At 42.9% G+C, this 27,353-nt stretch overlaps 1 protein-coding gene across 1 annotated transcript in view; it reads left to right on the top strand.

Annotated features, from left to right (window-relative positions):
- The window catches only part of MUSK (muscle associated receptor tyrosine kinase), a 56,635-nt gene that overhangs the window by 14,758 nt on the left and 14,524 nt on the right, over positions 1-27,353 (top strand). The window contains exons 6-11 of the mRNA XM_077345285.1: positions 2,743-2,867; positions 11,849-12,012; positions 21,457-21,723; positions 23,242-23,417; positions 24,397-24,420; positions 26,085-26,173. Coding sequence (XP_077201400.1) covers positions 2,743-2,867; positions 11,849-12,012; positions 21,457-21,723; positions 23,242-23,417; positions 24,397-24,420; positions 26,085-26,173 — 845 coding nt within the window. The remainder of the gene's footprint in view (positions 1-2,742; positions 2,868-11,848; positions 12,013-21,456; positions 21,724-23,241; positions 23,418-24,396; positions 24,421-26,084; positions 26,174-27,353) is intronic.

Raw genomic sequence — 27,353 nt, 5'->3', positions numbered from 1 at the left:
AGCTTGGCAATAGCGCTTCCTTTCTAGCGATTTCTGCCGAGACCGGAAGCCTGTGGGAAACGCTAAAAAACGCAACTGATTCCACTACAAAGCCAGGTGTGCAAAACGACGAATTCCACTATTTTAAATGGCGATTTTTCATTCCGCAAACAATTTGCAACAAAGATCGCCGTGGGAAATGGCCCTAGATTTTGATGAAGATTCAAAAGAGAATCAGAGTCCAGTAGCACCTTTAAGACCAACAAAGATTTATTCAAGGCATGAGCTTTTGAGTGCAAGCACCCTTCATCAGACTATGATCACAGAATCATAGAGTTGGAAGGGGCCATACAGGCCATCTAGTCCAACCCCCTGCTCAACACATGATCTTCTTACATGACAGGGAATATATAGCAAAAATCAATTATGTTACATCTGTGTCACAACCAAATACAACCAATGATAATCCTTTGTCAAAACAGCCAACCAATCCCCTAGAATTCAGTGTACTTTACAGAGAGAAACCAAAATGCTGCTATTAGAGATCAAAGGCTATCACCTCCTCATATGTTGCTTGCTCCATACAACTGTGAGACATTCCTCCCAGGGAATTGCTGGTCACTTCCCAAGGACAGGGAGTCAAACTCAAGATTCCATTACAATGCCATATCTTACAGTCATATTATCCAAATAAAATACATAGTGAGGAATATGGATACACAAGTTGAACAAGGTTAGCATGAATAGTGAGATAAAAGGCCCTTGTCTCTATTGAGTCCTGGGTCTGTCATAGTATTGAGTTTTGTAATAACAGTCACATAATCCTAATTAAAATAAATTGTGAGGAATGTGGATACACAAGTTACATCAGCTTAGCATGCATAGTGAGATTAAAAACCTTTGTCCTTGTTGAGTCCAGGGTATGTCAAAGTATTGAGTGTTGTTATAACTTGCAATTCTGCAATCTCCCTTTCTAGCCTGTTCTTGAAGTTTCTTTGTAATACAACAGCTACTTTTAGGTCCCTTATAGAATGTCCTGGAAGGTTGAAGTGTTCTCCTACTCATTTGATTCAAAAGAGAGTAAAGGATGTAAAGGAGCATGAACAAAGGTGTAGTTTTATTTGTGATTATGCAGTACCAGTCTGAGGAGCAACTTCCTGAAATATGGTACTGTTGAAACTGATCATATCAGATGTGATGGGAGAAAAGAACTTCATCAAAAAATAAATTCAGTAATGGGAATAATGCATGTTTAGAATTGTGTCATCCCGTTAGCAAAAGAGATGGTTATGTATGTTGGTGAAATTCTGTACATCCTAATTTAGTAATTCTGATTTGTATAATATCTGTTTGGACTAATTCTTGTTTTTAAGTAATTCCCTGTTTAACGGCAGGATGCTGAATGATATTAATCTATGATAATACAGTTTACTCTTTGAAAACCCCATGGTGCTGCTTTCTTAATAACCAGCAACTGTTTGTACAAAAAACAACCTACTCTGATTAGCATAGATAAATATTTCTTCAGTGACTGGCTGTTTGCATTTAGACTTAGAGCTGAAAATCGAGTTTCGGCCAATGACGAATCTAAGATACCTTATTCCAGTTTTTGGCTGTGAAATTTGGAAGACTGATGTTTTGTTACACTGTAAATTTTATACCTCAGTGTAAATATCTGGGAAGAATTCTACCGTGGCCTGGGTACAGTGCACCCCATGTCTTCTTTATGAATTTGTTGCTGCTAGGGTAGTCAAGAGATTTCTTGTATGAAAAGACTCTTGGGATACTTTCCACTAATCATTACCTATCTGGTTATGACTTTGGAGAAAGATCTGATAGCAGAGCTATCTATAGGAGGATACTGAGGACTAGAAACCCAGGTTGCTGCTGGAAGTTGAAAAGAAATAGGCAAAAGAAGGTGCCAAGGGGAATGCCAATCACCACTTTGTGGTCAGAAGGTGAATTTCCACCAGACAAGACTGACCATGGATTCTATTTTTTTTGGGAGGGTGTTGCATCATCTGGACATGGAACTGGAGTCACTGAGGATGGGCAGGTGGTTGTGAATTTTCTGCATTCTGCAGGGGGTTGGACTAGATGACCCTGGAGATCCCTTGATTCTATCATTCTAAGGTGCTTAACTCATCCTGTTCCTGCCATCCCTGCCCCTAGCAACCTCCTCTTCACAGCCACTTTGCTATGAAGGGGTCCAGAATCTACCTAGGAGGAAAACTGATTTGGGGAAGGGAGTTGCAAAGGAAAAGCAGTGGATTGGAAAGAAGCCCTCGCTTGCCTAAAATAGAATGTGTTTCTGTTGTATGCTGGAATAGTAGAAGCAGGACATTGTGCCATATACTACAAATGGGCAAGAAGTTTATTGGGCATAAAATTCAGCATCTTGATATGTCTGCTGTTTTTCTTTTTCTTAAGGAAAAAAGCAGCCATTTAGTCCTTGTTAAGAATTGACCTTACATGCATTACAATTAGGGATGCCAACCTCCAGGTAGGATCTGGGGATCCCCTGGAATTAGAAAACTCCAGACTAAAGAGCTAATTTTTCCTGGAGGGAACAGCTGCTTGGAGGGTGGACTCCCTGCTCCAAGTCCCGCCCACTCCTGAATCCATCCCCAAGGTCTCCAGGTATTTTCCTACCCAGAGCTGGCAACCCCAATTACCATGTCAGAGAAGGTTTTGTTGCTAGGTAAATTAATACCCTTTCCAACATTGTTTCATGGATTCTTAATGTCATTGTCTTCCACACAGTTTTTGCCCGAATTCTGAAAGCCCCCGAATCTTACAACGTCAGCTTTGGCTCTGTGGTAACTCTGCGGTGTGCGGCAACGGGCATTCCAACGCCTACAGTAACTTGGCTTGAAAATGGAAAAGCTGTAAGTATCCTTGTAATTCTTTGGATCTGTTGATAACAGCATTATTCCCAAAGTGAGATCTAGAAATGAAGGGTTTAAAAAAAAAAATTCTTTAGCAGCCATTCTCAACCTTTTTTTGGCCACCACCCTTTTAGGAGCTGTTCTCAGGTTCCAGGGCCTTCTGCAGAAGGCTGGCCATTTGCACAATGAGCTAGGCTAGAAGAGGCCTAAGCTAAGAGTGAACTAATTATTCTCGATGTAACTTGCCTTATATATACGTGAGGCACATTTTTAGAACATTTGACCAAGAGAATCATGTATATTAATTTCCCCCCTTGATGCATTAATTCAAGCAAAGGTATAGATTACATTATTATTTTTCTTTTCCTTGGCATAGGGTGAACTTTCTAGCAATGAATGATGTCATATGTGACAAAAAGGGTATTTCATTTGTTCAGTTACCAGGGCCCTCCATAAACCCTTTGGACTTCCCTTTCCACATTAGCCCCCTTCAAATGTGCCAGCCCCCCCCCCCAGGGGGACATATGGCCCCTGTTGAGAATCCCTGGCCTATAGAATGGAGATGCCTTTTCCTCCCTGTCTTACAGAATCCAAGGAATAACAAATACAATTCTTGAACATTTCATTCAATTTATATAGAAAGTGCAGAACTTTGGAGCCAAATGTTTGTTTCTGATGAAATAAAGAAAGAAATCAAATATGGTGAATACTAAAAATAAATAGAATAATAAAGGACAAAATTAATTTTTCAAAAAATAAACAGAAATAATTTTTTTGGGGGTAAATCAAATGAGAACTGGAATCAATCAGACATTTGACTGAATTGAGTGTCTGTTGCCCTGTTGTTGCATAGCTCTTGTTCATCCTTTGAATCCATTGGGTCTTGCCCAAGAGAACTTTCCTACGATCTTTAAGTAGAGGTAAAGGTGCAAGCACCAAGTCACGTCTGACCCTTGGGGTGACGCCATCTAGCATTTTCATAGCAGACTTAATACGGGTGGTTTGCCAGTGCCTTCCCCAGTCATTACCGTTTACCCCCCAGCAAGCTGAGTACTCATTTTACTGACCTCGGAAGGATGGAAGGCTGAGTCAACCTTGAGCCGGCTGCTGGGATTGAACTCCCAGCCTCGTGGGCAGAGTTTCAGACTGCATGTCTGCTGCCTTACCACTCTGCACCACAAGAGGCCCTTTAACCCATGTTAATACATGAAAGTGACATGTCAGTTAGATTTTCAGCCTCAAGAACCAATATATCTTGGGCAGACCTGAACCAGGGCCAGGATGTTTTCTGTCCTGACCCTCTTTTGGTGGAATGAGCTCTTGGAGGACGCTTGAGCCCTGTTGGAATTAGCACGGTTTTGCAGGGCCTGTAAAAGAGAGCTCTTCTGCCAAGCTTTTGGATGGGGCCAGTGATTTGATAACATCTATTGGGCCCTCCAAAAATCTCCAAACTTCCACCAGAAATGCCCAGTGGGAACAGATGGACTGAACTGGAGCTAAGGACTGGACAATTGTGAATTATTGTTTAAATCTTTTAATGGTTCGTATAATGTTGTGGATATTTTAAATGAGAATATTTTTAGTATTGATTATATATTTGTAGCACATATATGATGGTCACCGCCCTGAGCTGTATGGGAGGGTGGTATACAAATTAAATAAATGCCACTACTAATTTTCTCCTGGCACATCAGACGGTCTCTGGGAGCTGGGAAACTGCAGGTAAAGTAGATACGAGACTGAATTCCAATCCAGCATTAAATTTGACTCTGAATCTATAATGTGAAAATGCAAACTTGGAAGCGAAACATGAAAAGTCAATGCAGCTGACTTTTTTGAGATCTCAAGTGGCTTTGGCATTAGAGAAGTGTGTTACATTTGGCCTGCTTCTATTTGCAGAACTTCTATGGTAACAGTTTATTCCTTTACCTTGGCCATATTTGGGTCTGCGCTGTCAGCTCCTTGGCATCCATGCTTGCCAGGCAAAAATCAGCTGTAACTCTCAAGACCAAACCATTTAAAATATGGTAAGCAGACTATTGTTGCATGAATGCCAGGGCCAGATGGAATCTAGTTAGAGATTGATTTATGCCATCAGTTTAGATCTTTTTTTAAATAAAAGGATTAATTTATGGAGGATTTATGGAAAACACCCATATTCAGAGACAGCATGTTTCTGATTATTAGAAGCTGGGAATAAATAAATACAGTTTTCTTATTTTGATAGTTTGAAAGTTATATCCCATTTTTCTCCCAATGGGGACCCAACAAAACAGCCTATATCAGTCCCTTCTCTACTTTTTGTGTCCTCATAAGAACCCTGTGATGTAGATTAGGCTGAGAGAGTTACTGGCCCAAGAACACTCAGTCAGTGGATAGATATAATCCATGTTTGCAAGATTCCAGAAGTATCTGGCCAAGTGTTTTTAGAAACTGAAACTGCTGGACTTTGTAGACATTTGGTCAGAACCTCTCTTGTGTTCTTCAGTAGGGACCAGGGAATGATTAGCCTACTGGTTCTACAGTTTTTTGCAAAAGACTCAGGCTCAATTCTATCTATTCACACTCGTTCATGTATCCACATGCATTCATGGACCTTAGACCAGGGGTAGTCAAACGGCGGCCCTCCAAATGTCCATGGGCTACAGTTCCCATGAGCCCCTGCCAGTGAATGCTGGCAGGGGCTCATGAGAACTGTAGTTCATGGACATCTGGAGGGCTGCAGTTTGACTACTCCTGCCTTAGAATATCTCTGTGTGATTACAGACCAGTTTCCTATTCAGTTCAGATTTACACTGTGGTAACGTGACAGTAAAGAAGAAAACTTTATCTGTACATGTATGCTTTTCCCAATGGAGAAAACACTGCCCCTCCAGGACTGTTTTAGATGCAGAAAATGGTAGGAGGGTAATGCTTTAAAAACAGGGTTGCTAGCTCTCAGTTAGGAAATATCTGGAGATTTGGGGGTGGAGACTGGAGATGATGGGTGTCAGACGTTGAAAGAACTCACAACTAGTGGCGAGAGGAGGGGCCTCAACAGGGCATAATTCCAGAGTCCACCCTCAAAAGCAGCCACTTTCTCCTTGGAAAAGGCTCTTGATCATCTGGACACCAATTGTAACAGTGGGAGAATTCCACGTGTTGCCTGGCGGTTGGCAAACTTATTTTAAAAAGCCCTCTCTTTGTGTTGCCATCTTGAGCCAAACTGGGCTCCCAGGTAGCCTTTTAAAAAATGCCGGGAATTCCTCACAAGGGAATTCCAGCATCTCTTCATTAGGGTAGCAGGCTCCAGTCTCTTTGAACAGTGATAAACAGTGATCACAAAAACAGTGCATATCTCTGCTCTATGGACTTAATCTCGTTCAGTTCTTTATCTGAGATTCTTGAGTGTGGAAATCTCTAACAGAAAGTTCTCAGCATCTCACAAAAATACAGTTCCCAGCATTCTTTGGGAGAAGCTGATATAAACCTGATATAAATTTGCCATGTAGATAACCCCACGGTCTCTTCTTGATTCAGTTTTTATTTTCACATTTAGTTTATAAGGAGGCCTTCATGAAAGTGAGATGTATGAGGGCCATTCTGCACAAGGACCAATGTTGCCAAACGTTCACAGAATGCAGAAACGCTATATTAAATAGTGGAATTTCGTCATTCCACATACTTTTATTTTTAGTGGAATATAGAAGTCCCAGTAGCATTTCATTAATTCCCCACAGGTTTCTGGTCTCGCTGGAATTGCAACAAAGGAAGTGATTTTTTTCTGCGCTTCTTCCCGCCCCTGGCCATCAATCAAACAGAACAGCCAATGGGCTGTTGTGTTCATGCTCCCGAAAAGCCCCTTTCCCTTTCAGAACTGTTTTTTTTAAAACCAAACACACCTGTTGCAACGAATATGCGTTCAATCGTTGCATCGGAAAGATCTTTTTGCTGGTGTAGGAGCTGGCGATTAATCGTTTACACACTCCTCAAGTAGAAAAAAACTCCCCCCCCCTCCACGGGCGCAATTTGTGGCCGAAATTACCGGCAGTGCCGAACAGGGGGCTGTGTTGTGCTTGGGAACTTAGGGAGCTTTGTTTTACTTTAAATCACTTCTGTGGAGGGACTTTAGCCAGAGAAGCTTCGCTCGTTCATTGCTTTCGCAGGTCTAAGGGGAAAAAATGGTGATTGCTTCTCCAGAAGTTCGGGGCAAGAGCGGGGGAGGGACTTTCTTTCTACCGCTACATTGAGAACGCACATGTCTTTTGCTGGTTTGTTGCAGCTTGTGCACAGAAGTGTAGCGGTTTTTTCAGGGGGAATCCACTTTTCCCGATTCCCCGAAAAGCGCTACAACTAAGCGCTTTTTGCGGGAGTGTTGCAGGAGTGTTGCAGATTGTGTGCGATGTCATGCAGAACGTTGAATTTGTAGTATTTACCAAAGGTAAGACTTCTGCAACATTTAAGTCGTGCGGAATGGCCCAGAGTTCTATATAATAGAAATTATAATTTAACAGAGTCTCACATTTCAAGCTGGAAAGCTAATTGTTAGCTTAGAAGGGCTTGCAGTGTTCCTGAAGCTTGCTGGAGACATTTTCTCTTGGTTGATGTAATGCAAATAGCAGAATGCAGCACTTAACTGGTTTCCAAGCTGTTTTGAAGTTATCTGTGCCAAGGCAGAAAAAGGATTGCCTTACGCAAAGAGAGACAGTCCATTTTCTGAGGTCCTTTTGAAACTTTCCTAATTCATTTTCCTGTCTCTGCATGTTGTATCAGCAAAATGTGGCACAGAGACTGTTCTTTACTGTGTGGTCCAAGTTGAGAATGAACAGTCTTGACTTGTTCTCCAAATTCTCAAATTTCCTTTCCAAAATGTACAGCCAGAGCACAGCACTACATAAAAACCTCCTACTTGACAACAGAATGTTGAAGGATAGTTGCATACATAAAAGAAGTGCAGGCTATCTGGGGGGAACATTACATTTTTAAGTGTAGACTTGGAACAGACATTCTGATGGCAATGCTTTAGAACACTGTGGGTGACATCCTGTCAGCTTTTTCTCGATCTCTTCCAAATTCCCCAATTTACTGTAGTCACTGGCCTTTATGGATGTCATCCACATGGATTCAATGATTACTGATATAATCATTTTGATGGTCAAATGGGGTTATCTCATCTTACTTTTGCCAGTGGAGAAGCTGATGGGGTGCAGTCATGTTTGCATGATGATATATTTTACTTCCTCTGTCCCATTTTATTCTGTCCCTACAAAGTACTTTCCCTTTAAAATGTTATCTCTCAGTCTCACATGAATCTATTCCCATCTTTCATAGACATTCTCCCTCTCATGAAGTTCATAGGAGCCTGTCTTTTGGGGTAGGTGGTATAGAGTATAAAGCAGACTTTTTCAATCTTTTGACTGTGCAGGAGCCTCTGAAACATTTTTTTCAGGCTTTGAGGACTCCTGGAAATTATGTCAGCTGACCATACCTCCCTGCCATAGGCTCCCCTTCAAAGTGCCATGACATCAAAAGTGACATCACCATGTGTGTTAACAGGCAGGCTCAAGGTGGACTGAGGAGAGTAGAAACAGGAGGCGGTTTAATCTGGGAGTAGGCAGAGTTCTGCCCCTTCTTGCCAGCTTGGTGTAGTGGTTAGGAATGTGGACTTCTTATCTGGAAAGCTGGGTTTGATTCCCTGATCCTTCTCCAAATGCAGTGAGCTGAGTGACTTGGGCTCACCTCAGCACTGATAAAGCTGTTCTGATCGAGCAGCAATATCAGAGATCTCTCAGCCTCATCTACCCCACAGGGTGCCTGTTGTGCGGAGAGGAAGGGGAAGGTGATTGTAAGCTGCTTTAAGACTCCTTCAGATAGAGAAAAGCGGCATATAAGAACCAACTCTTCTTCTTCCTCCTCCTCCCAGGTTCAGAAACCATAAGAGAACTCATTCATATTTGGGAGGGGGATGGGGAGCAAGGGAAACAGCTGGTTCTCTAGCTTATGGCTGAGTCGATTAAGTCAGGAGGGACCCCTGGTTGGGAATTTCTGGTATAAAGTGTTGTGGATGTAGATGGATGTGAACGTAAAAAATAATAACACTAACATTCAGTAGGAATCAATTAGAAAACTTGAGCCATTTGATTTAGTATGTTTTAATATATTTGGAATACATACTTTTATCCTCCCAGTTGCATAGTTTGGAATCTCTTAATGCAAACACACATTCATATCCCAGCTAATGGGACAGAACTGATCTCCTCTGTGGCTGCAGAAAGTTCTACACATGCCATATGGAAAATAAGGAAAAGCCGTTTAAAGGTGAAATTTTGTGGTGCATTAGCTCAGGCATTACAACACCTGGACAAACTCAAGGAAAATGGAGTTCATGCCCTCAGGAAATTGCCTCTGCACACGAGCAAGAACAATTTCTGCACACTAAATCAGGGAAGTAATTTTTGAAGAAACAATTTGGTTAAACATTTATTTTTGGACAAAGTTAAGCGTTCAGACAAACAGAAAACCCTGAGACAGGCATTTCTTTCATATGAGTGACTCCTACTTTAACAAACACATACTTATGAAAGTAGGGATGATGCATCCCTTTTAAAGTGGTATAACAAGGACTCTAAGGCCTGGCATGAATCAGAAAAGAATATTGAATATCAGTGCAAAATCACTGACTCTTTAACACCTCATTATTAATTCGTTTATTTGTGGAGTTGAATTTCTACAGGCTGGCAGTAGGAATGGTGGGGTAAATGTTCCATGTAATCATACTTGTGTTGTGAAGTATGTAACCCAGGCAGATAGCTGGAGAAGGAGGTGGGTGGCCTAATTCAGGCCTTGGTGGATTTTCTTTGGCTGTAGGAACCAGACCCCAAATAGTAGCAGCTAGAGTCATTTTCAAGCCTTCAGGGGCTTGTATTTTCATGACCATATTTTCTTATTATTCCTGCCACAAAATGTAATCCTAAACTCTTCACCGTTTCTTGTAATTTTAAGAAAACAATGACAGAAGTGTTGCAGTATATAAAGAAACCAGTGGGGGTAGGGTTGGTAACTTCTGCATGGTGGCTGGAGAACTCCTGGGGTGTTTCCGCACAAGGACCAATGTTGCCAATTGGTTCCACAAAGCGGAAACACTATTTTAAATAGTGGAATCTCAGCGTTACACATACCTGCATTTGTAGTGGAATCCAGTAGCGTTTCATTCGTTCCCCACAGGTTTCCGGTCTCACAGGAATAGCTAGAAAGGAAGCAATTTTTTCTGTGCTTGATCCCGCCTCTGGCCGTCAGTCAAACGAACAAGCAATGGGAGGTTGTTATCATGCTCCGGAAAAGCCACTTTCCCTTTAAGTACAGTTAAAAAAAAAACACGTTGCAACGAATATGCATTGATTTGTTGCAATGGAGAGACCCATCTAGCTGGCATGTGAGCTGGTGATTCATCGTTACCACGCTCCCCCGAGTGAACCCCCCCCCCGCACGGGTGCAATTTTCGGCCGAAAATAAAGGGAACTTGCAAACGGGGCTGTGTTGTGCTTGGGGACTTAGGGGAGCTTTAAAGCACTTCTGTGGAGGGACTGTAGCCGGAGAAGCCTCGCTCGGTGAATCAAGCCTCGCTGGTTCATTGCTTTCCCCGCTTGCGCCGAGGAAAAAAAATGGCGATCGCTTCGCTGGAAGTTTGGAGGAGAGAGACAGGGGGAGGGACTTTGTTGGAACCGCAACAACGAGAACGCACAGGTCTTTTTTGCTAATGTTGCAGATTGTTCGCAAGAGTGTATCGCTTTTCGGAGGGTGAATCACTTTCCCCGATTTCCCTAGAAGCGCTACAACGAATCGCTTTTCGCGAAACTGTTGCAGGAGTGTTGCTGATTGTGTGCGATGTCTTGCGGAACTGCAAATTAGTAGAGTTTACAATATGAAAGCGTTCTGCTACATTAAACTCGTGCGGAATGGCCCCTGCTGTTACAACTGATTTCCAGGTGACAGAGAGATGAACTCATCTAGAGGAAATTGGTACTTTGGAAGGTGAACTCCAGAACATCATACCTCCTTGAAGTTCCTCCTCTCCCCAAACCCCTCCTCAGGTTCTGCCACCAAAGTATTTAACAACCCAGACCTGGCAACCCTAAATCAACGACCTGTAAAATTTGTGTATCCCTGTTCCCTAATTTCTCTTTTCTCCACCATTTGACTCCTTTCCACCATATCTCTTATTCCACAGTTGGTACCCACTGAAGTTGATGGGCAATAGGTTTGTGACAGCCATGATTGACTTGTGGAATTAGTTGTCATGGAATGTGATGATGGCCACCAGGTGGCTTTAAAAGGAGATGAGAACATGTCCATCAGGATACACAAGTGGCTAGCCCCCACGCTCAGAGCCAGTAGAAATCTGAACACAAACAAGAACACTCCAGCCTCTAATCCAGTGGTTCTCAACCTCCCTAATGCCATGACCCTTTAATAAAGTTCCTCCTGTTGTGGTGACCGCCTACTATTAAATTATGCAAGTGTTCTTTCACAGAAATTAAACCGAAACTGACCAATGGAGTGAAGATCCTTTGTTCATGATTGTATATAAATTGTTTCCCCCCCCCCCCAGGATTCCTCAGTTCAGTTCTGCCTCTTGTCCCACCATGCCGATCTCACTCTTTTCTGCTGCTCCAGACAGACAAACACTCTATCTTGATCTACCCAGCAAGGCTGTTGTGTAGATGGCACCCCCCCTGGCCAAGCTGCTTGCCCTGCCGTGACCCCTGTGAAAGGGTCATTTGAACCCCAAAGGGGTCCCGGCCCCCAGTTTGAGAACCACTGCTCTAATCCCTGCTTGTAGGCCTTCAGAGGGCATGTTGTTAGCTGCTTGTGAAACCAAATGCTGGACTATTATGATCCATCAAAGAGGCTATTATGTTCTCGTGTTTTGTTTTGTTTTTTGTCTTGTTTGCTTGTCTGTTATCGCTATCCACATTTTCATTTCTTTTCTTCCATCGCTTCAGGTCTCAGCGGGATCCATCGTAGAAACAGTCAAGGACAGGATGATCGATTCTAGGCTGCAAGTTTATGTCACACGACCCGGCTTGTTCACCTGCGTAGCCACCAACAAACACAGTGAGACATACGGCATTGCAAAAGCTGCAGCCACTATTAATGTATCAGGTATGTGCTAAAGGGAAGTGGCCCAGCCTGTACATGACTAAATGATCCTTAACTCCAACATAGGTTTCTTCCTCTTTCTCTGTCATGCCCACTCCAGCTGCACCTTCAGAATTGGTGCCAGAGGGCATCGGTCCGGAGGATGCGCCCGTCCCACTCCCAGTGCCATCGGGAGATGTGGCTTTGGAGCAGGCTGATGATGAGCAGCCTGGGCCCAGCCAGGTAGTCACCAGCCAGGTGATTACTGCTTGGCTTGACTTTGCTCCCCACCCCACATTCCTGTGAACTCTGTCTTTACCGACTCCTGACCTCTTGGACTGGACTCTGGACTTTGGGGCAAGCTCTCTGCTCCAGCCATGCAGGTGAAGCCTGGCAGGGCAGCTCATTCTCTCGTGTGTACACATGGAGACCTTGGCCCATTCTGCACACATTGGATAATGCAGTTTCAATGCACTTTTGCAGCTGGATTTTCCTGTGCAGAACAGGATAATCCATTTCTAAAGTGCACTAGAAGTGCATTATCCAACATGTGCAGAAAGGGCCCTTGTAGAAGACATTCTCTTCACTGTAGTTTACAGCTGGGTACATTCGATCTAGGAGCACGCCTCTTTGCCTGGCTATTTCTTCCTATATTGTTGCACTTCCTTCCTAGATTACTGTTTCTTCCTACGTTATTACACTGCAGAGACTGGCACAGCTGTCATTTCCTACATATTTGCTGCCTTCATGATTACACTGTCCTAAGAACACTCTGTAAACTCATCTAGGAGAAGGAAGTAACGGTGATGGAACACTATTAATAACACTGCCAAGCAATGTAAAAATAGTTTGCTATGCTACCAACATCTTAAATATTACTTATGAGAATTGGTACTGTGTTGATCCTAAAGGACAACATATGAAATCTCAGACTATTCATATAATTCCTAGGATTGCCAGCTTTGGGCTGGGAAATACCTGGGGACTTTGGGGGTGAAGCTAGGATTTGGGGTGGGAAGGGACCTCGTATAATATCATGGAGTCCATCCTCCAAAGAAGAGATTTTTTTCCAGTGGAAGTGAACTCTTTAGTCTGCAGATAAGTCATAATTCCAGGGGATCTCCAGGTCCCATCTGGGGATTGGCATCCCTGAATATATACCAACTATGGCCAGTGCACACAACACTATGGATTGGTGCAGACATAACATGACGCCGTGGTTTATTCTAGCTATTGTGGGTTTGTGAAACCAAGGCTGCCTCCACACAAGGATGAGAAAAGCAGCAAGCAAGATGAAGGCATGTGGCGGCGACATCCACACATCTCATCCATGCACTACCTGATGCTGACACCATCCCTTTTCCCACTCATCGTGTTGGCACCTAGGCTCCAAGATGTTGACAATCATGCCAGGCCTCCTCAGAGACCAATAGTCCCCCTCACCCCCCAAGAATGGCTGTGTGTAAAATTTTCACATGGAGGCTCTGCTGGCAGCAGGCATGCCAACTTCCCTTAAACCAGAGCAGCTTATAAGACAAATCCTCAAGAGCCTGAGGGGTCTCTTGAAGAGCACAGTATAATCTGGAAGCTCCTAAGGGAAAAAAAATAAACATGCCCACTGCCTAATATTGAATCAGACTCTTGATTAATGAAGGTCAGTATTGTTTGCTCTGACAGGCAGCGGCTGTCCAGAACCTCAGTGAGAAGTCTTTCACATCACCTGCCACCTGATCTTTTAAACTGGACATGCTGGTTTAAACTTGAACTGAGACCGTCTGCATGCCAAGCAGATATTATGCCACTGAAAGCCAGCTTGGTATAGTGGTTAAGAGTGGCGGCCTCTAATCTGGAGAACCAGGTTTGATTCCCCACTCCTCCACACACAGCCAGCTGGGCGACCTTGGACCAGTCACAATTCTCTCAGAGCTCTCTCAGACTCACTTTACTGTTTGATTTGAGGAGAGGAAGGGAAGGCAATTGTAAGCTGCTTTAAGGCTTAAGGGGGTCCAGGTTACAGGGGATGAGTGATAGGGTTGTGAATGTCCTGCATAGTACAGGGGGTTGGACTAGGTGACCCATGAGGTCCCTTCCAACTCTATGATTCTATGACTCCTTTGAGAAGTAAAAAGCAGGGTACAAAAAAACAGCTCTTCTTCCTTACTGAACTGCAGCCCTTCTTGAGATCTCTGGGCAGAAACAGTGCAGGGTTCAATCAGTTGAATCTTCATTTTCCTTGAGAAATACTGTTTTCATCACCATTATGTAGCTGGGGAGGGTGATAGTGGGGGACAAAGCAGGATTAAGCCATGTTCATATCCCCTGAAATGACAATGAAAACTGTTTAATAAACTAGTTTCTGACTGTGGTTTGATCTTAGTTTGATGTAACTATTGCCAGTGGAATAGTCCGCATTCAGCCAGTCACACTTACCTTAGTTAGTCTAAATCAACCATAGTTTCACATTATGTCTGAATGAAACCTGTAGCTTGGTTCATGCAAAACCATCATTTAATTAAACTAGCTGTAGTTGATGTGCTGGTCTGAATATGCCAGGGGGTGGGGTGGGGGGCTGTTATTTTCTATGATAATCTTGTTAACTTGACATGGTGATGTTATGCTATCATTTCATCATATGTAAACTGAGCAGGGATATGATCTCAGGGGAACTATCTATGAACTGTGTCACACTTTAACTTAAAAAATCAAGGTGCTACTTCTGATTTCCTCTGTGAAATGACAGGATGGCTTGTACAAAAAAAACATTTCTCAGCCATCTTGCATTTTGCATAGATAACCTACTGGGTCAGATGTGAGGCCACGTACAGTCCTTAGGATACACAAAGGTGCTGTTTCCGAATCTCCAGATGCCCTATACAAGATGACAGGATGTCCTAATGGTCTCTGCATTACTGCAGAGACTTTTGAGTTTCCCTCATTGCTCAGTAGGAGAGAGGGGCACAAGGACTTGTTCTCCACCCAAGTGATCCAAGCACCTGACACAACACTGAAGTGGGAGTGCCCCAACACACTGCTGGGATTTGGTTTGTTCCCAGCCAAGAACAGTAAAGGAGAAAATGCCAGTTGGTATTCACTATCAGCTGCTAGAACTATACTTCTTCCTGCTGGGTCCGAGGAAAGTTCCAGAAGTGCCAAGATGTCCCTTTGGCAACATGCTAGAAGAGGCACAGGTATGGTGTATGCTTGTTGTCACTTCCCAGACCTTCATGGCCACCAAACAGGCAAATCGAAGCCAAGCACAATCCATTTTCGCACTGCTTGGCCTTGTGGGGGGAAGTAATGATGGGCCTTTTTGTTTGGATTGGCTAAATATTTTCAACCAAGGAAGGAAACTCAATATTGGAAGGAAACGCAAAACATTCAGTGGTCACAGAAAGAACTGGCTTTCTATCCAGTTTTCATGCACTTCTTCTGGTGAGGTAGAGTACCACAAAAACACGGGCTAGGGGCAGCCACTAAACATTAGTAGTTGGTAGATCTATATACACAGTTCTTTAAGATGAATTAAAGGCTTGGTTCCAGACTAGTTTTCCTGTCACTTTTGTCAGAAGGAAAGAATGTTCCTTCTTCCCACCTTCTATTGCAGCCCACTGATCATCTGGGGAAACAGGATTATTAGGAAAAATACAAAAGGCAAATTGAGGATTTGTAACAGAAAGAAGGAATTGGTGGAAAATACCCCATTCTTTCTGTTAACAGAAAAGTTAGTTTAGATCTAACCCAAATTGTGTGTACTTAGCTCCATCAAGTAATGATAATCACACCAGTCAGCAGATGGGCAGTGAAAGATTGGCCATATAATTGATTGTCAGCAAAGGTTTCACATAGTAGTCTCTGGAAGCAGGATTGGAAGAGGGGCAGTTCCTGGCTGGAGGTCCTCTTCCAGCTATACATATGCATGGTGGAGAAGCTTGGTTGCATGAAAATATTCCTTGCATATGTTGAACAATTAACTATTTTAGGGAATTTTTCTTCACTTTCATATCTCTAGTAAAGGCTTTCTTAACTAGACTTTTGTGAAATCCTGGGATTACTTGATGGTCCTAGAAGGGTTTCTTGAATGGATGGGAGTTAATTAATTTTTAATATATTTTAATATATTTAATATATTTTAATATATATTTTAAAAAATGTTAAACAATTATCTGGTGATATGACCATATATGGTCATGTTGACCTACCCTCTAAATGGCCAGTGATAGTCCTGGAGGGGGGGGGAGAAGGGGAGGGGGTTCAGATAGGTAAGTTCACAGCTATGCTTCCCAACCATATTCTGCACAATTGTGGCACTTCTGGAGTTTCTTGAAGCTGCAGAATATTTCAGGGGTTTCTCGATGGTGAAAAGTTGAGAAAGGTTGCTCTAGAAGCTTGAAGGAGAAAGTCTATGAAATTCTATAGAGCTGTTTGTGATCTTTAAATTATGAATAGGTTTTAACACAAATGGAACTGACTCTCTCTCTCTCTCTCTCTCTCCCCCCCCCCCCTTCTCAATTCTTTATCTGGATGGACCTTTGGCCATTTCACTTAGAGTGGAGGTAAGTATAATCAGTGGATGGATATTACTGTGTAATAGAAAAGTGTATACAACATCTTGGTAAAACTCCCTTGGTAAGCTGCTTATCATCACACTAAGGTAAGTGACAGTGTAATTCTAAACAGATACACCATTTAAAACCCATTGAGTATGATAAACTTAGAAGGGTGTAGCTGTTTAGGATTGCACTTAGATGGGTGTTGCTGCTTAGGACTCACCCACTGTCTACAGCTGAACTTTGCAGACTCCTCCTTAGCCTCTCAAACTGGCAACATTTAAAATAATTATTTAATATTCTATTTTGTACTATACCAATTAAAGTTATCAATTAAATTCAGGAAATATCTAATCTGGATAGCCCAGGCCAAGTCTAGTCCTAATAATTCTTGGAAGCTTGATAGGGTCGGCCTTGGCTAGCCCTTAGAAGGGTGACCTCTAAGGAATACCAGGGTCGGGATGCAGAGGCAGGCAATGCCAAACCACCACTGAAAGTCTCTTGCCTGGCTGCCAGACAACCTTAGAATCTCCTGGCTACATTATACACATGCTATACAATAAATAATCACAATAATGATGGTGATAATGTTCAAAAAATGCAAACAAAGTTATTTGTTTTAGCTACAAGCTACAGATAAAAGTAGACATGAGAGCAAAAAGCAAGCAAAATAATAGGCAAGAAAAACCATTACGAGTCGTATTTCCAACATGCTGATCCAAAATTACCACCTCGGAAGGGCGGTTTAGAAATGTAAAATTAAATAGATCTAAGTGACAGTCAAGCCGAAGTCTTCAAGACATGTAATCACATTGCAGCTCAAACCAGAAAAGATGGGTTCCATTTTATTTTATGCCTCCCTGAGCCCGAGGGCTTAGGGAGGCATACGCCATTTGTTTTCACAACCAATAAAGTATTACATTTTGTTGTGAATTTTACTAATACTAAAGGACTGAATGAAGATATTTATTCTGTATGTTCACCATCATGGAACTGTAAAATCAATATTGCAAAATGTCTTTAACATTTGCAAATGCAAACCAATAAATGATAATTGATGTCCCACTCAGCTCCTGGTCATGTTCCCTACTTAGCTTTCAGCTTTACAGCGTTGAGATTTCCCCCCCCCCCCCCAGTTCCTAGAACAAGTAAACAGAATCCCCAAGTATCAACAAGAATTGGGTAGTGAAAAGCTAAAAGATAGCCCATTTTGATTTTGTCATAAATAAAGTTCAACCAATGCTGTTTGCAGAAAATACCGAAGGATAGTAGCCCATAGCTCCCGCTGCGTATGTGATTAAAGTGTCAATAGTTCAGTGATGGAGCACTTTATATGTAGGGGGTCTCAAGCTCAATTCTTGACAGCTCCAGCTAGATGCTCTTGGGAGACAGAGGAAAGAGCCCTCTCAGTCCGAACCTGGAGTCCTACTGCCAGTCATTCGAAATCAGACATTGTCTGCAGCAGAACTGCTTGTTCCTTAGCAGAGATCTCCATTAATGGTTGCTCATCTTTAAAATTTACACAATAAATATTTATAAACAGTTTCAGATGGGTAGCCATCCCGGTCTGCAGTAGAAGATCTAGATTTGAGTCCCATGGCACCATAACAGCCAACAAGATTTCCGAGGTATAAGCTTTGAGACGCAAGCCTCTCGCAAAGAGTGGAAAGTGGTAGTAGAAAGTGACATCAGGTTTCCCATCTGAGTAGTAACTACAGCTCCCCAGATATGATGAGATCAGGCCTAACTTACAAAATAAAAAACTCCATTTAAAATCAATTATTGAAATATATATCATGGGTTTCTTCGTGATTTAAGCCAGTGGTCCCCAACCTTTCTGAGGCTGGGGACCGGCAGGGCATTGGGCCGCGCCCACGGGCCGCACCCGCACGGGCCACACATGCACGAATGCGCGGCCTGGCCCTGATTCCCTCTCCCCGCCCTCCCGCAGTAAGAAGGGAGAGGGAGCTGCGGCCCGGCACCATGGCCTTCGCGACCCGCCACCGGGCCGCGCCTGCAGGTTGGGGACCACTGATTTAAGCTATTGTTTAACACAACCCATTCTGGATAACTCTTAAGGCTCACTTTGCAACATTAGAAGACCATTGATTGATCTCCCCCCTCCCCCCAATGATGCTAATTGGGAAACTCGTTCTTGACTTGCTGAGATGTGAGGCTTGAGAAAGCCATGGGCAGCATGTATGTTATTCATGAAACAGGAAGAGTAGACTGTAACATAAGGAGACATCCTACCTTTGGCTCATCTCCTGTATCCATGGGGATGTGGCACTCTTGTCATGTTACCACTTGCTTTTCATTCTGCATGAGTCCTCTTCTCTAAAACTTGATACATCAAAAGAAATGGGATTAAGGATGGAAACATGGGATAGAAGAACACTGATGCTGTTACATCTGGAATTCATAGACACTGATGATTCAAACAGGATGAGTAATTGTGTCTTGTCGCTTGTCAATAGCAACTCACTCACAGATCCAGTAAGCTGAGGATAAATGTCTAGGGAATGAAGGATATTTTAATAGAGGTGTAGATAGCTGAGTTCAGGTTACCTAATATATAGGGGCTTGGATAAACTGAATGCTACAGGCTTTGTGTAAAATTGACACAGAATGAACAGCACCATTCATTCTGGCTAAGAGTTGTCACCTTCCATTTTCTTGGTGGTGCGATGAAGGTAGTGCGGAGCTCGTGGGGTTTGTGTTTGTAGATGGGTGTTAATACAAAGACAGGCTTGTAAATAGGTGCTGCCTGAACTCTGTGCAAGCAATCAGAATCACCTATGTGGGACTAAAGTGGAAAATGTTTGTGAACTGGAAAAAAAAAACATTATTCTTCTTCCAGTTGGCTAAATGGACTGGAAATGGCTACCATTGGTATGTGTGGACGGTCTTTTTATTGTCTTGTTTTACAAGGGAATTCCATGATGTGGAGAAGGTAGAATTCCAACCCTTTCCAACAGCAATTTATATATTTGCTTCCATTATTTACAGCTTTTCTCACTGAGATTACAGATTATACAATGTAAATGAAATGCAGTCCAGCAGGCAATACAATAGAATTAGAATGCAGATATTAAAACCATGTTAAAAATTTGGATCAAAGCAGAAACAAAGCATAAATATTACCATGCAGAAATTACATAAAACAAGATAACACAGACAGCAATTGATACTATGTAGTATACACAGTGGTATAGTCCACACTCTTCCCCCCTTTATTAAGAGCTGGAGGGGTGTACCCCACTTTTTACTTCCTGAAGGAGTCCCAAAGTGGCTTCCAGTTGTCTTCCCTCCCTCTCCAACAGATTTTTTGTGGCATAAGCATTTGAAGACTTGAGCCCATTTTATTATCCTAGCAGCAGATATATGATAGTATACGTGGTGCCTATATGCATATGGAGAAAATAATTGCCAGAGATAACATTTTTCTGCAAAACTCAAATGTATACAAGATAAATATAAAGAACATTCACAGCAGCAGAACTTGGCATTAAAGTCCTTTCCCTTCCTTTGCTATGTTAGGTTAAACTCTGCAATGTTAGATTAATTGGATGCTGATTAATATTCAACAAAGGACATGTTAAGAGTTCAAATTGGTTCTTGATCACGAAGACAAGCATATACCCAAGAGCACCCTATACTTAATCTCCTAGTTTCTTAAACTAATGAATTTATGCCAGGGAGAAACATCAACAGGATGCTGGGTGTACACATGTCTTTTAAAATGTAATGGAAACTGTACTATTGTATAGCTTTACAATAGGAATGAATGGGGGAGGGGGGACAAAATAGATGAGAAATTAACAACAAATCCCATTACTCCCCCCCCCCCAATACTTTGCATTGGCAACGCAAAGGAATATTAGTGCCCCACTTGCTTTACATTAGCAATGCAAAGCAATGTTATGGAAACATTTTGCATATAATAGATTGGTTAGAAAAGCATGTAGAGTTCACAGAAAGGTTACAGGGAGAAAGGGCGAATGAGAGTAGCATAACCGAGTGCTTGGAAATCTCTGCAGCAATGAAACACTTGAGCAATGGGAATCCGATAGGACCCACACCTATTTAATTGCCTCTAAAACGGGCAGCCTTTGTCCTGTCCCTCTGAAACGTGGCAGATATGATGCCTGGAGGGTGTAGTAAAATATCTGAATGCTGCAAACCAGTTGGCTGCAAAACACCAGAGTCACAGATCGGGGAAAGTTGACTTGGTCTTCGTTCTGAAACATGAAAACAAAATGAACCAAACAAAATGAAAATATAATTTGAATGCATGAAAGATTAAATTACCGGGGACTTTAAAATGAAAACAAATGAAAAAAAGATACAGTATGCATCCTTAATAATGCCCTCGACATGTTTAAATGAGGCCTTCCTCAACTCATGAAGAGTTCTGGAGAAGTCAAACACTTGCAAACTCTTTTGGGGTATTTTAAATGATCCTCATAAAATGAATCACTTGGCTTTTGCTTTGGACCTTAGAAATACTGCAGGCTTTCTCAACCAGGGTTTTGTGAAAGCCTGGGGTTTCTTGGCAGCCCAAATGGGTGGGAGTGAATTAATTTTAAAATATTTATTAAACATTTATTGGGTAATGTGACCACATATGGTCATATCGACCCCGCCCAAATGGCCAATGATGGGCCTGGAGGGGGTGGGAAGGGGATGGGCCCTGGGTGGGCATGGACACAGCTATGCTTCCCCACCATATTCTGCACCATCGTGGCACTTCTGGGAGTTCTTGAGGCCTGAAAACGTCTCAGAGAGTTCTCAATTCTTTAAAAGTTGAGAAAGGCTGAAATAGTGAGTTGTGGATTTAAAAAAAAATTAAGCAATTGCTTGATAAATCTCTGCAGAATACTTGAGTACACAGAAGACCTCCATGTGTGTGTTTCTCCCACCAGCAGACTCTACAAAGGTGACACAGGCTACTGCAGCACCTACCGAGGGGAGGTGTGCAGCGCCCTTCTGGCAAAAGATGCACTTGTTTTCTTCAACTCGTCCTACGGGGACCCAGAAGAGACTCAGGAATTGCTTGTCCGCACAGCATGGACGGAATTGAAAACAATGAGTCCTTTTTGCCGTCCTGCTGCTGAGTTGCTCTTGTGTCACTACATCTTCCAGGAGTGCAATCCTTCCAGGATGGGACCTGCTCCGAAACCTGTTTGCAGGTAATGCAAGTGACTATTCCTCCTTGAGGACAGATATGAGGGGGAATCTGCAGTGGGAAGGGAAAATTTAGTCTGGATCCAACTCACTGAGTCCTACATTTGGATATAGCTGTAAAGTAAGCAAAGGTGCTATGCTATGCTATGCTAAGTAAGGAAATATATGATAAATAACCATTGGAGGAGCTCTTGTCTGATTTGGAAAACTGGATGGGAATTCAGGAAGAAACCTAGATGATCAAAGCTCCCATGGATTGCATTGCCTCCCACTATCTTAACACCGCCCGCAGTGCCGCGGGTGCCGCGGACTAAATAAAGCAGTAAGGGGTTCTGGGGCGGGATGTGTCCGGGATGAGGAAGGGTCCGGATTGGACCCTTCCTCCGATTGCCAGCTCTGAGCAACCCCTTGCCTCTTCCTCACCCTGCTAGTGCCCATTATATTTCCTGTACAATGGGCTTTATTAGCAGTTCTGCCATAAATGCCATTTTTCATCACTGTAGTTTTGATGATGGTATGTGGAATCAGATCTTGGAAGCTATGCAGGGTTGGCTTTCATTGGCAGAGTGTTCTCTCCCGATTAGTGGCATACCCCCAGGGATGGCCAATCAGGTAGAGAGTGAGTTGTCAACTTGACCTTTATTATATTTAGTGATAGTGCTGTGTGGAAAGTGCTGTCAAGTCACAGGTGACTTATGGCAACACTGTAGGGTTTTCAAGGCAAAAGATGGTGGTTTGCCATTGGCTGCCTCAACAGTCCTGGTATTCCATGAAGGTCTCCCATACAAGTACAGACCAGGATTAATTCTTCTGAGCCTCTGAGAGTGGTTTAGCTTGAACCATCAGGGCATATTGCACACCTGGAGTACTGTGTGCATTTCTGGAGGCCTCACTTCAATAAGGATGTAGATAAAATTGAATGGGTACAGAGGAGAGCGACGAGGATGATCTAGGGCCAAGGGACCAAGCCCTATGAAGATAGGTTGAGGGACTTGGGAATGTTCAGCCTGGAGAAAAGGAGGTTGAGAGGGGACATGATAACCCTCTTTACGTATTTGAAAGGTTGTCACTTGGAGGAGGGCAGGATGCTGTTCCCGTTGGCTGCAGAGGAAAGGATACGCAGTAATGGGTTTAAACTACAAGTACAACGATATAGGCTAGATATCAGGGAAAAAGTTTTCACAGTCAGAGTAGTTCTGCAGTGGAATAGGCTGCCTAAGGAGGTGGTGAGCTCCCCCTCATTGGCAGTCTTCAAGCAAAGGTTGGATACACTTTTCTTGGATGCTTTAGGATGCGTAGGGCTGATCCTGCGTTGAGCAGGGGGTTGGACTACATGGCCTGTATGGCCCCTTCCAACTCTATGATTCTATATATGTGTATATGAGTATAAAAGAGTACAAGGATCAATTATAAAGATGATTTATACTTTTTGATGACCTCTTTGTACACTGTTTGCAATTAGTTGTCAATGCACTTATTGTCATCACATAATTGACGGCACTGTTCTTTGTAAAACAATGTAGAGAGCATTGCCTTGCTGTAAAGGATCTCTACTGCTTTAAGGAATGGCTTTTGATGGAAGAAAATGCCCGCAAGGGAATCTACAAACCGGGACTGATGTTGCTTACCCTGCCTGAGTGCAACAGACTTCCCAGCATGCACCAGGACCCCAATGCTTGCACGAAGATCCCACATTTTAGTAAGTGGCTCAGTAAGTTCACCATGATCTGATCCAGTTACTATGTGATGTGATCCTTGAAGGGGACTATGCCAAAGCTGGAGGCCATAAACACTGCAAAGGTTTCCAGAGGTCAGCCCAGAAAAGAGTTGAGAGATAGCTGTTCACACTTTTACTTCTTTCCTTTATAGTTTAGTTTTATTATAACTCAGGCTTGTTTAAGGACTTAACCGTGTGCTCACATATGCTGCATGCCCTCGTACAAAATTTTGCTACGTTGTGTGTTATTTCTGGAGAAGAGAAAGATGTAGAACTGCTCTCATCTTCCTGGGGAGCTTGCTAACACTGGAATGATATATTGTGAGGGAATGTCATCATAGCAGGAGAAGTGCAATAGCAGGAATGCAACAGCAGGAAGATACCTCTGTATTTGGGAAGACAGATACTGTCATATTTCTTATTCCCAATGGGGGCATCCCTGACAAAGGGGGAAAGACTTCTTTCCATACTTGCGCACTCTGCCCACTATAGAAACATTTGCTTTATCAGTGTATAGCTCATTTGATCTGACACAAACTTTAGTATTATTGGTTTTAAAATGTGTTGATAGACAAGTTAAGAAAGAGGAGGGGCTCTAGGAATGCAGGGATGTCAGGTTTTTTAAATGGCTGAGTAGGCAGTTGAATGCATTCTATGTTAGAGGTTTTCACATCCAAGACTGCTTTAATACAGAGGATAAATCTGCTGCATATTATTACTGCCATATACAAATAGGGGGACCTCCTTTTACGCTTTTAAGTTGGTTGCTGCAGAGAAATCAGGAGATGTGCTTTTCAAGGACAGTGAATAGCATTCTCTCCCAGAAATCTCTGCTCATTGGCTGCTGTTAGAGGCAGCTGGTGAAAAAGTGGATAAGCTTGTGATCGCAACATATTAAAAGAAATGCTGCATTTCAGAGTCACTCACGTATACATGGATAACATTTTTCCTTCTCCCTCAGATCTTAAAAAGGAAGATGTAACCAGTAAGTAGGTGCCTTTTCTCTTTCTATCATTTTTTCTAGATTGATATGGAGACTGGAACTCAAACCTTTCTTCAAGGGTCGTAGATGAGACCCTTGAGTTTGATATTTACAAGGGTGGTAAATAGGGAAGTTGAATTTTGTAATGGGTATTAACTGGAGCAGAATATGAATGTGTCTACACTGTGAAGTTTACATGCATTGTGGGTTGAGTTTCAGTTCCTTCAGAGCTCTGAGCCTCAATCAAATATGTGCAAATGCATTTGAGGCAAAGGTCTGATTTCCTTGGCAAAGAGGGAGCTTCACCCTCTTTCCTCCTTGTGGCATCGACCCTTTTTATGAACACCTTCACACTTCGTTCATAAAGGGATGCAAAAATATCAGAGAAGGGAAACTAACTTACTTTCTACAGTGAATGAAATGCAGCTCTCCCCATTTCAGATCACTTCTAGAAAGTGCACTGGGTGAACCTGTCATGGGGGTGGGTCTTACTGCTACTTAGCAGGAAAAAGAAAGAAAGAAAATAAAAGCATGTTATAGGTATTGCACAGTCATGAAGCCCAAAATAATGGGTATCTAGCCATAAAAATGTACAGAAAGTAAAATCCTGGGCTGTATTATTCTGATCTGCAGGAAGGTAGCCTGCTTAGTATTGGCTTGATGTAGGAAAATTTCGTTTTCTTCTTGTAGGCGGGGGACTAGCGCTATATGTACAACTATTAATTCAAAATTTACAAAAGTAAGATAGCTCCAAGTCTTTCTGTAAAACTCTCAATTGAAAGAAAGCTGCTGGACAGTCCTAAATGGATACCTGTCTATCTGACCTTGTGTGTCACTGGAGTGAGAACAATAAAGGGACAGGACTATAATTAGGGTTCTGTTTGCCCTTGCACAACTCTATGATATAAAAAGAGCCCCTTGGATGAGGGCTTTGTTGAAGAACACTAGATAGGCTTTCTCTTCTTCTTTCAGTCCCAATCCAGCATTGATAGTCATCTTGTTTCAGTGCAGTCAGGGCAGGAGATCCCTATTCAGAATCACTTTACTGGCATACCAAAACGATGACAGAAAAAAAAAACATTATAAAGTATTATTCGTTCTACAATGACCTCATAGCCACCTGTACAAACCTGGCAGTCAAATCCATAACTTGGGAGAGTTTTTTGTTTCCTAGCAGGAAAATGATCTTAGGCTCATCATCAAGTCCATGTAGTTTAGAAAAAATGGGTTGATGAGCTGCCCATGAATAATGGCGAAGAACGGACAATAGAAAACACATGTAGGATGGCTTCAATGCAGCCAGAATTTCAGGGACAGGGACTTACAGGGAGAGACCCTGTTCAAGCCCAGAAGTAGTTTTTACAAGGTAGGAAGGCACTGGGAATGGACCATGACCTCCAGCAGGAGGTGAAGTGAACTCTTGGAGAACCACCATTTTCGTAGCAAGCAGCCCTCCATGGGAGATTATGTGGAGACTTTCCTGATCTTCCCAAATCCATGCCCTTCACAGCAGCCAGTTCCCACACACACATATTTGATTTTTGAGAGACTGATAGCTTAAATTTGTAATAGACTTTAGCTTATCATTACTGTCATTCAGTTTTCATTTCAGCCACTGGAGCGTGTTCTCTCGTTTCAAAATCCAATGTGGTTTTGTTTCTCTTCAGCAAGTTGCTACAAAGGCAATGGGCTAACCTACCAAGGCTCAGTCAATGTCACAGCCTCTGGCATCCCTTGTCAGAAGTGGAGCGAGCAGGTAAAGAGCTGCTTTTCACACTGGAGAAACTGTTTGGTGTATTTGGCATCTTTATGTACCCTCTTGCCCAGCTGGTGCAAAGGTTTGGGCTGGGATGTCATCAATATGCAAATGACACCCAGTTCTTCCTCTTGATGGATGGCCACCCAGACTCACCCCAAGAGACCTTAGCCAGATGTCTGAAAGCAGTGATGAGGTGGCTCAAGCAGAGTCATCTGAAGCTCAGCCCTTCAAAGATGGAGGTCCTATGGTTGGGCAGGAAGGGTCCAAGCAAGTGAGCGCAATTGCGCAACTTGGACGGGGTACAACTATCAGTGGTTCACTCCACCAGAAATGTGGGCGTGATCTTTGATGCCTCCCTGTCTTTGGAGGCACAGATCACAAGAATAGTGGGGTTGGCATTCCACCATCTGCGGCAAGCCAAACTAGTAGCACCCTACTTGGCCCCGGAACACCTAGCCACAGTGATCCATGCAATCACTCTAGACTGGACTTAATCTTGATCAAGAAACTACAACTGGTCCAGAACGCAGTGGTCAGGATCCTCACAGGAACACTATAGAGGTCCCACATCCAGCCTGCTCTCCAACAACTGCACTGGCTACCAGTTGAATTCCAAATCAGACTTAATGATTTGGTAATCACATTTAAGGCCACACGTGGCCCGGGTCCGGTGTACCTGAGAGACTGCCACACAGCCTAGGCTCTACGCTTCTCCATCTCTAACTACCTGGTGATCCCTGGCCCCAAGGAAGCACGTCTGACCTCAACCAGGGCCAGAGCTTTTTCTGTCCTGGCCCCCACCTAGTGGAATCAGCTCATAGAAAAGGACCCTACCGGAGCTAGTACAGTTCTGCAGGGCCTGCAAAAAGGAGCTCTTCTGCCAGGCATTTGGTTGAGGTCAATAGAACCAGCAACATCTACTAATCCCCCCCAGAACCCCTCCCCATGAACTAATCTTTGACCAACCATGGGATCACGGTTAATATGTTAATGTTGTTACCTCCAGTTACTGTAATGTTATTGTAATTACCGTTCTTACCATTGCTTCATTTGACATTATTTTGAATTATATTGTACTTATTATAAATTATACTGTACTTATGCATATGTTTCCCCATGTTCTCTGTAACCCACTCTGAGCCATGAGGGAGGGCGATATATAAATATAAGAAAATAA

The sequence above is a fragment of the Paroedura picta genome, chromosome 7, assembly GCF_049243985.1.
Source record: "Paroedura picta isolate Pp20150507F chromosome 7, Ppicta_v3.0, whole genome shotgun sequence".
Classification (NCBI taxonomy): domain Eukaryota; kingdom Metazoa; phylum Chordata; class Lepidosauria; order Squamata; family Gekkonidae; genus Paroedura; species Paroedura picta.
The sequence above is the reverse complement of the archived record's forward strand: the minus strand, read 5'-3'. Positions and strand labels throughout refer to the sequence as shown.